Below are 16084 nucleotides of genomic sequence, written 5' to 3'. Positions count from 1 at the left end.
CTTTCTCCCAATCACATATGGCTACAGCCCAATCGGCCGGGTTATCACGGAAAAACTTTGCCACCACCTTAAAATCATCCCAGCTTGTTTCGTAATTCTTCCTATCTACAAACGAGTTGACTGACGGAATTTCTGGCTTGTTCTTTGGGTAAGATAGGTCATTAATCAGCCTAACTGACCCATCCCCATTTGCAGCACTCCCCATCGGGTTAGTCCTGAAAACACTGAACCTTGCATAGACCTGTTCATGCGTAAAGGGTCCAATTATCCTCCCTGCTCTGGCTTCCTTCTCTAGTGTCGCATTGATCTGATCTTTCACCTTCAATGCCAACTCGTGATTATCTGGAGTATACCACTTCATTTCTCCTAAATCGTGTTGTGGGATTCCCAGACAGAAGCCGTCCCGAAGTCCTTCTACTATATACACAACATCATGATCCAGGCCTACCTCCCTCATCAGCATCTCCCATTCTCAAACATTCATCTCACATTTCACCGGAGCTGGCCAGTCACTATCTACCTCCACTCGAAACGTCTTCCTCTGACTTAATGGTAAGATTGTCTTTGGTTTCTCAGAAATTTCTTCTTCAATTCCCAAGTCTTCTGACCTCTGATCACTTTCTCCTTGTAACTGATCATCTTCTCCACTCTCCACTTCCTCCTCCTCCGTTCTCTCAACCTCATCACCCTCCTTCCTCTTACCTCTCCATCTCTCACTCTCAATTTCCTCATTCCGCTCAAACTGACCATTCATTCACAGCCCCCAGCTACTAGGCTCTGGCAGGCCAGAGATTACCATGGCTTCATGAAAGATTCATGAAATATTGAGAAAGATTTCAAAATGACTTCAACATAGTATCATATGGGGCCATTTGCCTGTCTGACCACCAAAATTTTGATGTCATCATATGATGTCATAAATCTGTACTTACCTGCTCCTGCATTCACAGATCAAGAATATATAGTCTATTAAACTTTATCATGTAAATTGACTGAGTTATTGAGGTTTGAAAAAAAATCACGGATAAAAAATACTATTTTTGTACTATACATAAGACTTGGATCTTGAATATCCTCAATCTTTGTCAATATACATATACATTAAATTTGATAGTATTTTCCGCACTATGTTTCTCCACATTTCCGTTCCCTACAGCCTTTGTCTATGGGTAGTATTTTTATATGTAATTGTGGATTATATACAGAAGTTGGATTTTCAGAAGTTCTTTGACCTTGAGGCAAATTGTGATGAAATGTAGGGCCCAAATTAGGCACAAATAGACTGATATGCATGTAAATAATAATTTCCAAAAGTTTCTGCCATCACTTTATTCATATCCTTCCTAGAATCAACAAATCAGGGAAACATTGGACTTCTCAGGTAGAATTCACTATTACATATAGAAATATGCCTTTTGGACAAAGGCTGCCAAAATAGAAAATGTAGAAACATGTATTGTACAGTGGAATATAAAATGTATTTTATATGTAAATTGATAAAGATTTAAGATATCCAAGATCCCAGTCTTATGTATAGTACAACAATAGTATTTTTGATCCGTGATTTTTTTTTCAAACCTAAATAACTCAGTCAATTTACATGATAAAGTTTAATAGACTGTATATTCTTGATCTGTGAATACAGGAGCAGGTGTGTACAGATTTATGACATCATATGATGACATCAAAATTTTGGTGGTGTAGAACTTATAACCCAACAAGGGTTATACAGAGCTGGAAGAGGATAATCTACTAATAAAATGACTAGTAGAAGTTGTCTAAGGACTGCTCTTCTAAAACAACACAATCAGAAAGAGCTCTGTTGTATTGAGTACTGATAAGGCACCAGAGAAATATAACTTCACACGTAATTTTAACTTCAAAAGCACACTTTGTATTACTATCAACACTGCTATAGTGTTATTCCCAATTGATAACTGAAAAAAAATAAGCAATATCTGATTGATATTATTCCCAATAAGTCTTTATGACTATAAAACTAAAGTAAATTTCTCTTTATAACTGTAATAAAGGGCGTATTTAAGTGAACAGGTACTATTAAAATAAGTTTATGATGATAAACAAAATAATAATAGCGTAAATGATAAAGAAAAAAAAGGGGAACAACAGTCCCAAAACCCTCTCAAAGTATATATAACATTGTACTAGAACTTTTACAATGGTCAACAGCCTCAAAACCAATCAAATCCGCCCAAAATTCCCTAAAAACCCTATGATGACGCAATGTAATGGTTTTGTTACTAATAAATGATGTAATTTTCACAGCTAAAAGTGATCAATGACGCAATAATATGATGTACAGCACTTCTTATGATGAATACAGGTGATTTTTTCCTTGTAAACTAGCTGAAAACCAATTTTTGAGATTACGAATTTTTTCAGATGTGCTCCAATTTTGGATTACTAAAGTGCATCTTGTAGTCCACGTGTTACTGATCATTTCTGACACCTACATGACCTACTTCTGATGAGTGATGAGTAAGATATTGAGTTGTGAAGTTAAGGTTTTTAGTGTTACATATGACTTGTGACTGTAAATTCGAGATTCACACCAATTCTTTATTTGCCTTATAACTTTTTACACACACCTCCGTTACTAATGATTTAAAGTTTGTACATTATGTAATCCACTCTTCTGCGTTGAATGAGCCATCTACCAACCTATTCTGACGTCATTTGACATATGTAATTAGCTGAAAACCTCCATTTTCCACGAATTTCACCCATTTTCTTCACTTTTCACAGCTACTACTAAGCCTTTCTTGCTCATGTAATATTACATCATCATCTATAGCCTTAAAAATCCCGGAAAATCCTCTTGGCAACCTTAAATTCCATCACTACCACTATTACACAACCAAACTACACGTGTACCTCTTGTTTACCAACTTCGAAAAAGTGCTTTTTTCCTAATAACTTCTGTTTCTACTTATCAACCTTGAAGATTAAAATTGTCATAGTATCATATAATGTTGTTCTTTCATATTCTAACCTCATAATACCCATAACTTTATTTTTACTAACCTAAAAACCATTTTCCAACCTTTATACCTATAATTTCGAATTTTTCTTATGTTTTTCTTTCTTTCTTTTTGTAATAAATTTGTAAGTAAACTATAATGATCTTAATATATAATGTGAAATAAAATGATGTAATGTTGACCTAATGACCAATACATAAGCCTACAAGAGCTTCAATTGATCAAAAACCTCCATTTCGAATTTTCTTTCCTGCTGAATCCTGCTAATAAACTGGTAAACTGGTAATTGTGAATTTTTTAATTGATCCCATAAATTGATCACCACAGTGGTCAGACAGGCAAATGGCCCCATATGATATTATGTTGAAGTCATTTTGAAATCTTTCTGAATCTTTCATGAATCTTTCATGGAGTCAGTGGTAGGCTCTGGCCTGCCAGAGCCTAGTAAATGGGGACTGTGATTCTGGGCCTCTCATTTTCAGGGAACTCTCTCGTCCGGGCAGTTGTCCTACACCCTCACCTAGATTCACATCAGACCGTTTCATGGAATTCATTTCAATGCAGGGGAAAAAAACAATTGTTTCTCTTATTCAGAACTTGTCTTCTCTACCCACTCATCATCTATCTTAACTACAGAAGAGACAAACCGTCAAACAACATCGACCACAGTCATAACGTTCCCCAGCATATCAGCATTCCCCCAAAACACCCAAACCACAGAATCAACACCACACCAACCACTGTCAGTATCTCTCCTCTGAAACCAAAAACTTCTATCAAAGCTTACCGATCTGCTTTCCCATCTGCCTTCCTATATTTCTTCCCCCCTTTCCCTGAACCAGATGCTTGGCCGCTCGCATGCTGTTGTCCTAAAGCTACCCAGTCTTTCCCAGCATCCCTTTTCTGCAAATGACCTTGCGGTTTCACCGGCGTCGTCACCTGAGATTTCGAATAATGACCCCGATTACCACCCCTTTGTCCTCTTCCTTTCCAGCCACCCCTATTGTCCGAAATTGCTTTTGAAAGATGAGCTGTCGTCGGATCCGGCTCCTGACCAGTCTTGAACACCCAACCGTATTTTGGCTGACCTAGCGCATAAGGGTTCCCTTCATATTTCAGGTCACCCGCCATTTGAGCCTCCCATCTCGCATCATCCTCTGCTTCCTTCTGAAGTCCATCTGGCAATTCCACCTCTTCCACCTTCCTCCTTTTCTTACCTTCCTTGGATTTCTCGTAAGTTTCCTCAGTCCTCACTCTAAAAGTCAATGCTCTCATCGCCAAATGATACCTCAACCCGACCATCCAACACTTATGCCTCCTTGCTATCTTATTCACAATCTCTTTATGTCTCACCACATACTCAGTGTATTCCTTGAACTTATACCGCTCTAGCGCATATCAATACTCCAGATCACAAGCTAAACCAAATTCTCCATAAGTCATGTGACATTCTAATTCTTCTCTCAAGTGTAAGTGATGGCTGTCCCATTTATACCTTCCTCATTTCGATTTACTTGTCGATTTGTATTTGTCAATATAAGACGCCCTGAATACTGACAGAGGCACATAATACTTCATTCTCCTGAAGTTCTTCTCCCATTGAGGTGGAAGTTCAGGAAGATTGTAGGCCGCTGCCGGCTTGAAAGAGAAGACTATCGGTCTTTCACGCTTTGTTCGACCAGATTTTGACAAGCTAGAATCCAAGTCTGAGCTTTCCAAAGAAGAATTGTCCGATTTTGATCTCTTAGCACCTTGCTCCTCCACCTCCTTCTTCAAGTCTTTCTCTTCCCCCTACAACAAGGACGACGATGAATCCAAACCCGATGAAGATGATCGGCTCCTTCTTCCTTTTGCCTTCTTCTTCTTCAATCTTGATTTTGACCTCTTCTCCTTCCTGTCCTTTCCATCCCTCTTCTTCCCTTCCCCCTCCTTCCTCTTAAGTTTCATCTCTTCTTTCAACTCTGCAAAATCCTCATCATCTCCAAATTCTATCACATCGGCTAAGCGATCTATGAGTGGTCTACCATCTGGTTTGCCTTTTCTCTCCTTCCTCTTATTTGCTTTGACCTCAATCGGACCTACAGAACCAACACCCCCCCCAATCCAAACAAACCATCAACCTGTCAATTAAGAACTCCATCATCTTCTCTATCTTTCCAAACAGCTTCAACAATACTATGGAGCTTAACCCAGTTATGGTGCTGATTCTCATCTCTAATAGAATCACCCCCTCCTAGTCACTTCCCTTCAGGACAACCATACTGGAGCGCTAAGCTGCTCACACTCTTTCCAGGGCAAGTCCCCCCCTTCAAACCCTCTTAGATAGATTACTCACGTTGATCCTTTTCTATTCACATTCTTTAACCAACCGTCATCACTTCCTGATTCCTCTGATGATGCCACCTTCCTCCCCTTTCCCTTCCCACTCTTCTTCTTCTTATCTTTCCTCTACTTTTGAATCTCCATCTGAATTTCCTCTTTTGTCAATTCTTCACTTGATGATGATTTGCTAATAGGGGCTCTCAAACCTGACCCGGTTTTCAAAAACCCAGTTGACCCAGTTGACTTTTTGGCAGTAACTTTGTATATAAATTTGACATTTATTGACAGCTCCCAGCCAAAAAGTCAACTGGGTCAACTGGGTTTTTTGAAACTGGGTCAGGTTTGAGAGCCCCTAATATTCTCTTTTGACTCTCCCTCTGCTCCTCCTTCTACCCCATCTTTCACCTGATTCTCTACACCATCACCTCTTGGTACTTCCACCCCACTCTTATCATTCTCCCCAGTCTGCGTAGGATTATCTCCTTCCGTTAAATTAGAGGTTGATTGAATTCCTCCAGGTGCTCTTGACTCCATTCCACGCCTCCTGTTTTCCGCGAGTTCCGACTCTTTCAATTCTTGAGCTTTCTTCTTATCCTCCGCTTGCTTCATGGCTTGGATCATACTCTCAGACTTGTATTCTTTATTAGTAATTGATTTCTTTTTAAGTTGCCTCCACATTCAGCGTTTCTCCGGTATAAGAATTCTCTAAGCTAGTCATTTAATTTTGTTGAGTATGTTCCGGAACGTTATTTTGTGTACTGATATTAAACTCCAACTCTTGCAATTATTCTTGTGATTATTTTTCGAAAAAGATTCTGAGATCAAGAATGAGACTTGCAAAACTCTGAGTGCAGGATAGGGAGAGAGGATGTGGTCGAGTAGAGAGATAAAAACTCTATCTCTCTTCCTGTACATCCTCGTGCTCTACCCTTCTTGTGACAGGTGCTGTCCCACCTTTCACGAGTGAGCCCGGTCCTATCCGCCCTCCCAGTTTTCACCCGCAGATAAGACATGGACTAATGTGTACCTCCGCAAGCTCTGGGAACACTTTTAAAGTTATAATCTACATAAGATTGAAAATGAAGTTAATATGCTATATATAAAAATTAAAAACAAATCATTCCCGCCTAAAGAACAAAATTAGAAAAAAAAATCATAATTTGAAGTGAAATACATTCTAAAATCCAACATGATCTTATTTTGTTCCTTATCAGGTTTCATTTATAATTGAAATACTTCAATCATCAAGATTAGATATGGTACTTCAAAATACCCAAAACATGAACCACAAAAGGTTTTCCAAGATTCCAAAGAAAAAAAACATTAGAATAAGAAAAAAAAAGTTTCAATTCCAAGTTGTGTTTAAATGAAAATTAAGGGGAAAAAGGTTCAAATCAAATCTTTTTCAAAGCTTTTAACATTTCATCAAACTGATCATTCTTGATAATCTTGATCCATTCACATGACCCAAACCCATACCCAAACCCTTTAAGAATCTGACTTAATCTCATCATACCAATCTGCATCGAAACCCGTCCACCAAAGAAAAATCACCCAATCAATAAAGATGATCTTTCTTAAACTCATCAAAAAAAATCATCATCACTTACTGAATCGCCTCCTAGGTTTCTAAACCTACTTTGTCCATTGATGTTAGTCACTTGGACCCCAAGAACTTCAACCCAAGCTTTCTTCAAAACGTTTTCCATCTCGATCTTTTCTGTTGGATCGGAATCGCTTAAACCTAATCCGATCTCTTCAACTTTGACTTTCTTCAATCGATCCAAACTGTTTAAAATCTCATCCAATAATTTCTTGGGATTCATTAAAAACTTTTCATCATAATAAATCTCAATCTCAAACGAATCCATGACTTCATTCGGACTAATCTCAATACTGATTCCAAAGATACTTCCCATCCTCACTTTCATAGGTTTATACAAAATCCCAACCTGATAAGTAAACAAAACTTTACACAATCCTTCAACCATCAAACTTTCTTTCACATCAGTTTGATCCATCGATTTCAATTTCGATTCATGTTCAAGTTCTTCTTGAATCATTTCTTCAATCGGTTTATCTTCATAACATTGGATTCTACTCGGTAAAACTTTCACACAACATCCTCTCACTTCTTCTGCTATCGATCTACCATTCAAGCCGATCTCTCTACCACTCCTAACGATTCCCATGATCAGATCTTGAGGTGCTTGATGATCTCCCGTCCATTGAAAGATTCCAATGGCTGTCGCTATTCTTGTAGCGATGGCTGGAGTAAATGAATATGATTTAGAAAGTTGTAGTAAGCTTTGGTTTGGATCATACCAAGTCGTTGAGATATGTTGACTTGTCCTTAAAGCTTCGGTAGGTTTGGTTGGCCATGTGATCGGGTTCAATTGATCCAAATACATTTCCCAATACTTCTTAGCTTCTAAAGTGGTGCGTTGATTGATCGAAGCTTTTACAAATTCTCCATAAGGTGTTACCATCAATGGTACCTGATCTGTTGCTTTCAGATGACAACGTTGGTACAGCTCATCAAAGAGTAAATCAAGTGTCCAACCATCACTAATAGAATGATGCATTGAGAAACTCAATTTGATCGAATTGTTTTTCTTGGAATGAAATAATTTGATTTCTACATTCTCATCTCCCCATTGATAATTGGAATGAGAATCAAGTTGAGATTTTAATAGAGTTTCTATAGATCGATTCGATTCTTCTTCGTCTTCATCTTCAATCACTTCGATTTCCTGCATCACATAATCTTGAAAACTTGGTTTCATAATACATTGAATAATCGAAAACTGAGGATGTAAATAAAATCTAGTACGAAACATGGTGTGAAACTTAATCATTTCAATCAATGCGATTCGAAGTGATTGTAAATCATAATCACTTAGATCATAAATAGCTTGTGCGAAATATAAATCAGTTCCTATACTTGAACTCAAAATCGAATTCTGTGCAGGCGAAGTAGGTAAAAGATCTTCGATTTCATTGGATGAAATCGAATAAGATTCATTCAAAAATCCCATCCAATCCTCTTTACGTCTTGAATCCAAAAGATCAAACTCTTTATAAACTTCTCCTACTTGATTCTCCACTTGGCTTTCAAGTTTCAAAACATCAATGAATGACTGAAAGTTTAATGAGTTCGGATTGGAAAATGATGAATAATTGATCAGATATCCTTCTTTACGAATCTTTCCAATCAATTTCATTAAACTTATTGAATCTCCACCTAATCTGATAAAATCATCAGTTGATTTAAATTGATATTCTTTTGGTAAACCAAGTGATGATTTCCAAGCTTCTGATACCAATTCTTCAACTGAGTTAGGATTCGAATTCGAATTACAATCCAGATGTTGATTCAGATGCTGATTTGGAATCAATTGGTTTTGTTGGGTTTGAAAATCTACATATAATTGTTTTAGAATCCCTCGATCAGTTTTACCTGAGATTTGTAATGGGATTCGATTGATGATGTAAAATTGACGAGGAATCATTGAACTTGAAAGTTCTTTCATTAATTCTTGCTTAATTTCGTTTATTAAATTTTCAAACTGCGTCGAATTAATTGGCGTTAAGATTTCAATCCGATCATTTTTTCCTGAGATTTGATAAATTTCACTTGGAAAAGTGTTGATCGGACTAGAAGAATTGAATTTAAGAAATCCAACTAAACCTAAGTTCGGTTTAGGTTGAATCACCACCATAGATCGAAGTTGATGAGGTTGAGTAAGATGAAGTTGATTAAGTTTGGATTCTACTTCACTTAATTCGATCCTCACACCTGAAACTTTGACTTGAGAATCTTTACGACCCAAGAATTGAATAGAGCCATAACCTTCTGTACCATCTGTTAGATACCTTCCAAGATCGCCAGTTCTGTAAATCCTTTGAAGTCTTGGATTCGTTTCTTGGGTTTGGTTTAAAGATGAAGTTAGATCGAGTTCAATAAACACCCTCGAATTCAAATTCGAATCAAGATATCCAGGCGAAACTTGATTTCCACCAACACAAATCTCACCCACCTCACCAAAAGGAACAACTTTTAAATCTTCATCTAAGATATAAATTTCATTCGAACCGGTTGGGATTCCAATATCATCTAAACTTGAAGACTTCAACCTTTGATAATCATTTGAATCCATAAAAGATGAAATCACACCCACGGTAGTCTCAGTAGGACCATAATCAACACATACACTTATACCACGTGAAAGAAAAGCTTTCTTAAGTGAAGCTGGTACATATTCAGAACCAGTGTTGAGTTGTTTAACTTTAAACCCTGCTTTAGACCAAATCTGTTGGGTTTCTTGAATTGATAAAGTTTCAGTTTCAGTGAATAATGAATGAGATAATAAAAGATTCACCACTGATGGTGTCAAATCTATGATATCACATGATTGGGAGATGATAGCTTGAATCAGATCAGTTTGAAGTGAATCAGTTGTAGTCATACAAACTGTTGCACCATGCTATTTGTAAAAAAAACATGAATGATCAATTAAAGATTATGAAGAAATGAAAGAAGGAAAGATCAAATCTGAGACTAACCAAAAGTGTATCCCAAATACTCATCACATGTACATCAAATGAATTAGAAGCGAATTGTAAAACTTTAGATTGAGGAATTAATTTTCTGCCAAATCTGTTTTGATAATTTTCAAAGAATTGTGATAAGTTGAAATGTGAGATTTGAATCAACTTAGGTATTCCAGTTGTACCTGAAGTTGAAATATAATAAGCAATTGAATTTAATGAAAGATTGTATAAATTAGATTTTATGAATGAAAGTTGATCTTGGATTTGGAAGAATTGATCTAGTTCATGATGATCATCATCTTGTATTAAATAGGTATCATTGTTGATTAGGCTTCTATGATTGAAAATCGATGCTGTTCCACTTATTTCAGGTAAGACAGAATGATGAAAATAATCAGTTAAATCCAAAGTATGATAATCAGATTGATGAATCAGATTATCATGATGAGAATGATGTTCTTGTAAATCGAAATGTAATAATAATGAAATTTTAGATTGATTTAAGATTGATTTTAATCTTTGATTAGGTTGATTTGGATCTAGATTAAAATAAATTGAATTGGTCATCAAGATAGCTAATAAAGTGATTGGTATAATAGGATGTTTTGGTATTAAGATCCCTATAACGTGTTGTGGTGGTTGGTTTTGAATTAAATTCAACTGTTGTTTGATCAATTTGGATACTTTAAAAGCTTGTTTGGTCAATTGATAAAATGAAATCGATAAGGATGGTAAAGAGGATGATGGATTTGGATCAAACCAATTGATGACCTCAAGATCAGGATGTTGAATTGCGACATCCAAGATCCGAATAGGCAATGTTTGATGATGAGATTGATCGGAAACTGTAGTTGATGATTTATCAGTTCTGTTTGATATTGATGATGGGATAGAACAGAATTGATTGAATTTAACTTGAATATTATCAAGTATCAAGTTTAACGAGATTGGTAAATGAATCAATGAAGCTTGATCATCGAATTGGGGTCGATTTGTGAGTTGGATTTCAATCAAATGTGAAATGATGATTAAATTTAAATTTCCAGTATCAACAAAGATGGAAAAATGTTGAAAGTTTAAATGAGAAACCATCTCGGCTTGTTCTAAATTCTTCAGCATCAATCTTATCTCATTTACAATTTGTTCTTCATCATCTTTCAAATCGACCTTGAATTGATATCTTTGATTCTTTCTATTCAGAATCTCAATCTCTTCTATCATTTCTTGGTCTTCGGTTGTTGGTTCGTTTACCGATGCCTCGGATTCTTGTGATCTGAAGGTTTGATTTGATTTCAACAATGTTTTGAATGATGGGTTTTGTTTTAATTCCTTTAGACACATTAAGATTGATAATATCAAACTTTGATTGAAGTTTTCAATCTGATTCACACTCCAATTTGATTGGGTGTTATCATTCGATGAAAGTTGAATTGAACTTGATTTCAACATCTTTGGTAATGAAAGCGATGTGAAGTTTCAATCCAAATGAATTGGATGATAGCGATGAGTTGAATGATATTTAAGGAATTGAATCGTCTTAAAATCAAGCTCAAAATGGTAATGAAGTTCAAGTTGAGAAAGAATTCGAACTTGATTGATGAATTCATGTCAAACCCACCGGATTGACCCGAGAGTTTCTTGGATCAATCGTTTCATCTTATGATCATTGAGATGGATTTCAAGATCTAGTAGAATAGTTTCATCCATCAACTTCATCGTTCACTGGTCATTGATCCTTAAACTTTCATGTCGTTTGACTCGGTCATTTCTCGGATCAAACGTTTCATTTATCGACATTGAACGTTCGTTTCATTGAGATACACCGTGGATTGACCCATCGGAACCGATCATTTAACTGCCACAAAACGTTGCTTTGACATTACACGTTCATGAAATTGATATCATTCATCAATTCCAAAAGATCATTTCTGATATTTTTATTCTAATGTATATCTTGGTTTCCAATGATCATGAAGACGAGAGAATGAATGATAAAGTTGAGAATCAAGTTCATGAAGTGATGAAAACGAAAAAAAAACAAAGCAAGATTGAGAAAGCAGTCATGTGAATTATTGAATATGCGACAGTCGCCTAACCTAACTAAGTCCCTCTCAGCGAGCGAGGCTGAGGGACTTAGTTAGGCTTAAGCTTTGCAAACTCACTGTCTTCATGGTTTTTGACCTGTAATAGGGGTTTCGGACATGGCAAAATCAAATTCGCTATGGATCTCCTTGCCATGAGGTGTGCCCACCAGACATCTTACTCTCACTTCTCCTATTTCCCACTTGATTCAGACCTCCACATCCTCTATCATGGTTGATACATAATCTATAAAACATCAAGATCACGCAACTCATGAAGTCTTCAAAGCGATATCTATCATGCTACATACCACGAGAAAATCCTTCATTTTCCTTATTCTGGTTGGTTGGATCAGGCAAATAATAAGTATTTCTTGAATTAGTGGGTAATACATCTCATAAGGTCCCTTTGAGTACCCATAGAACTTTAGCAAGAGAGTTTTGTACAGATGTAACGGTAGAGTAAAAAATACCTTTGAACATGCTACAATCGAGACTGATGAGACTTGTGATAGTAGAAAAATGTTGTTCGAACCAATTCACAATTTTCTTGATTTTTATTAAATTTACTTATCATTTCAAAACGAATTGCTCAAACCAACGATTTTGAAAATGATGATGATGATGATCAAAATCGAACTTAATCTCAAATTTCCTATGAATTTTAATCCAACATGTTTGTATGAAAGACTTTGAATTTTCTTTCAAGCTCAATGCAAGGAATGTCAAATTACGAATAGTTGAGCATGTATGTAAAATGCAAGACAAATCACGAAATCGAAAAGGAGATGTGTATGTGTGTGTGTGTGTGTGTGATTGACAAGAAATGATCTTTAAGGTGAAAAGAACATTAAAGTTAATGGTGGTATGCTTGCTTGGTTTAGAGTCAAAAAGACGTTTGAAAGTTGAAAATCCGAAAAATCAAGATTTCCCAAAAAAAAACACACACACACAAAAGTATACATACATGGGGAAAGCGGTATGGAACGGAAAACCCATGAGCTGCAATTCTGAAAGACAGGTTTTGAAGTTTGTACAAACTTTGAATTGATCAAGACTGTCAATACAGAAATCGAAAGATCAGTAAAGGGGAGGGGAAAGGAAGGGGCACATGAAGGTTGAATTGAATTGGTAGGTAAGTGAGTGAATGAAATGGTAGGGGTAAGGTAAAGGGGAAAGATATCGAAAGGTCGCTTGCAGATTCTTAATGCATTACATAGATTGGGTCTGAGAGAAGCGCGTGCCAAGGAAATGGACATCTGTAGATCTTTGAGCATTTTTGTACAATGAATCGGTAGAAGACTGTGTGTTGTGGTTTTTGAAGATTGGCTGAGAATCAGATCCGGTTCATGATGTGTTGGCAGCTGATGGTGATGGTGATGGCAAAGTGGATCTTGAAGAGTATAAATTCACTTGAGATCTCAACTCGATTTCTCTTTTCTCTCTTCTCATCATTCTCCATCAAGTCTAACTCTCAGTCTTGCTTCACATCTTCAAATCGTCTACAATCTTGCTAGATTCCCACTTCAAATTCAATCCTCACTCACCCATCTGATCTTAAAATCTCTTTTAAAACACACTTGATATCCTTTGTTGATCTAGACCGTTCGAGGGTTTACTCTTATCTGATCATTAACCCCAGATTACCGTTCTTATTCCCGTTGGGATACTCAACCACACAGTTTTTATTTTTTGTCGGCACCCAATCTGTTTATTGTTTAACACTCTCAGTTCGCGCGTTTGAGTTTGAAGTACAATTGAGTTTATAAGAGACAGAGAGAGAGACAGACAGACCCAATAATCGATCTCCTTGTTTTTTCAATCCTTTCTGCAAAATCCGATTTCTGATCAGGAGTACGTCCCCAAACCGTTTTTTTATCAAATCTAGATTCAAGATCTCAAAGCACTCAACTTCTATCGGTTGATTGGCTTACTACAGACTACTTGTGTAGAAAAAAAACATCGGTTTTATCGATATATAACAACTTATTCCAAGTCGTCTTCAACTTCAACCTTACATCCATATCCTCATCTTCATCTTCATCAGTATCATTAACTCGAGTTCCATTATTAGCTTTAAAATCTTATCAATTCATTTATCTTACAATCATCAAAAGTAAACATGAATTTCTCCGTGATGAATTTACACTCGGTTTCTTTAGTATTGATGATTTTATTAGCTATGAATGATTTGATGGCTAGTCCGGTTCCAACTGAAGTTAGTAGATTTTTGATCTTCAGTTTCCATCTCTTTGAAATCTCTTTTGGTTCTCATTTTTTTTTCCGACACAGTATACCCAATCGACTCAATCAGATGCTGTTTCAGGATGTTATGTGAGTGACTTCTTGATCTCAAGATCATCATCAGATCATCTCAAGCTATCTTTTTCCGAAAGGAATTGAATCTATGAATCTAATATGATCTTCTTTTTTCCTGAAAACCAGAGCCCCGTTCCTCAAAAAGAGAAACATCATCATCAATACTCTGCTCCGATTTCGTATGGATCTGATCAAGGTTCAAACAGTAGTGATTACACTGACGAGGTAGAAAATTCGGCTAGTAAAATTAATGGGATTACTTTGGATTCCACTGTAAGCTTATCACCTAGATTTCTCATCCCGATACTTCTTTGGTTGGTTTGAAGTGAGTATCTAACTCAACTTTCAACACTTTTTTTTGTAATATAGCTCGAGTTGGATTCAAACATTGTAAGTTTTTTTTTCTCTTGGGCATATTTTGAAAGATCTTTTTACAATCTAACATTTCTTTACGGTTCAAATTTGGTTTAAAGAAACAGAAATTAACCAAAGAGAAATACGCTCGACCTCCACCTTACAAACGTAGTTTAGTTGAATCTTCAAAACTTGAGAAGTCAAGATTGATTTAAAAAGTTTCTATAAAAGAAAACAAAAGTATTCATTTAGTTTTATGATCCTCAAAGCAATTATTAACCTTTATAAATTATATTAATTACCAAAACCAGAAAAAAAAACTAATCAAATTACTCATCATTTTATAATTTTCCTCTTACCATCTTTCTGATTGTGTTTATTTCCCTTTTTCATTTTTGAGATTTAATGAAATCTTGGTTTCCTGATTATAATTTTCTTGAACTTGTTTTTATTGATCTTGTTTTGTGCTTTATTTTAATTTTGTCTGTGCTTCAACTTTTTTATTTTGTTATATTTTAATCATTTGATCTTTTGTAAATCTTTGATTCATTTGTTTGTTTTGTTTTTCAAAATAAGTCAAGTCAAAAGAAGATCAAAAAGTTCAAAAGTCAGTAAAAAAAACCCCAATTTGTTCTCAAAACTTTGTTTTCATCTTTTATTTCAACATCAATCCAATTATCTTCTCTTATCAATCCATTCATCATCAATTGTTGTTTTTTGTTTTCTTCTTCTTCATAAAAAAAACTGATCATCATTCAACACGTTTATTAAACCTTGTGAGGTGAGAAGAGTTGGGTCAAGAATTACATTCTTGAGTGTGATATGAATTTGATTTACAAGCTTTGAAGAGGTCGGAAACTTGACGAGTTTGGAGTGTTGGATTTACTATACTTGAAATATAAAGATGTGTTTGAGTGGTCAAGTTTGGATTTTTTCCAGAGTAGGATCATCATGATGTTTCTTAGGGTGTGGATTTCTTGATCGCATGCTGTAGTGGTACATCAGGAGGACTATGTAGCTGTCCCGCCGCACGGAAGCGGTGCGACACCGGAGCCGCGCACTCCGCCCACGCTACGGACCTAGGAGAAAAGCCGCGGTTAGCGCTCCGCCTTCGCTTTCCCTTCGGAGATTTGTGTGCAGTGGGGCGTAGATCTAGCGGAGCGTTATTAAGACGTCGTCGCGCTCCGGCTCCGATGGATCAGGCAGGTGTTGTAAAGAACTTATCATGAGTCCTCACCTAAACTTTGTTTAGCAAACGGTACGGGTTGAGGGAATTGAGAATCACTATTTAAGGGTACAATTATAAGATTGAAAGAAAACAGACTCATAGTGAAGGAAATGTAGGTTGGCTCAGCTGCATAAGGCCAAAAGGATGTAATCATAGATCAGTCTGTAGATCCCCTTGAGGAGTCAGTATACTGCCAGATGTGTTGAGATGAGAAAGAACAAGTG

At 36.3% G+C, this 16084-nt stretch overlaps 2 protein-coding genes across 2 annotated transcripts; one reads left to right on the top strand and one right to left on the bottom strand.

The window, feature by feature from the left end:
• Positions 1-6718: 6718 nt before the first annotated feature.
• Positions 6719-10970, bottom strand: MELLADRAFT_91465 (uncharacterized protein; the record flags this gene model as incomplete). Its single annotated transcript, XM_007414274.1, has 4 exons — positions 6719-6844; positions 6935-9637; positions 9707-9811; positions 9891-10970. The coding sequence occupies 4 exons, from the start codon at positions 10968-10970 to the stop codon at positions 6719-6721; spliced, it is 4014 nt and encodes a 1337-aa protein (XP_007414336.1).
• A 2454-nt stretch (positions 10971-13424) lies between these two features.
• On the top strand, positions 13425-15599 carry MELLADRAFT_72808 (uncharacterized protein; the record flags this gene model as incomplete). Its single annotated transcript, XM_007414298.1, has 6 exons — positions 13425-13813; positions 13899-14177; positions 14252-14293; positions 14405-14551; positions 14648-14668; positions 14752-15599. 5 exons carry the CDS (start codon positions 14082-14084, stop codon positions 14845-14847), a joined length of 402 nt encoding a protein of 133 aa, XP_007414360.1.
• Positions 15600-16084: the final 485 nt, after the last annotated feature.

This window comes from Melampsora larici-populina (assembly GCF_000204055.1).
Source record: "Melampsora larici-populina 98AG31 unplaced genomic scaffold MELLAscaffold_42, whole genome shotgun sequence".
Classification (NCBI taxonomy): Eukaryota; Fungi; Basidiomycota; class Pucciniomycetes; order Pucciniales; family Melampsoraceae; genus Melampsora; species Melampsora laricis-populina.
The sequence above is the reverse complement of the archived record's forward strand: the minus strand, read 5'-3'. Positions and strand labels throughout refer to the sequence as shown.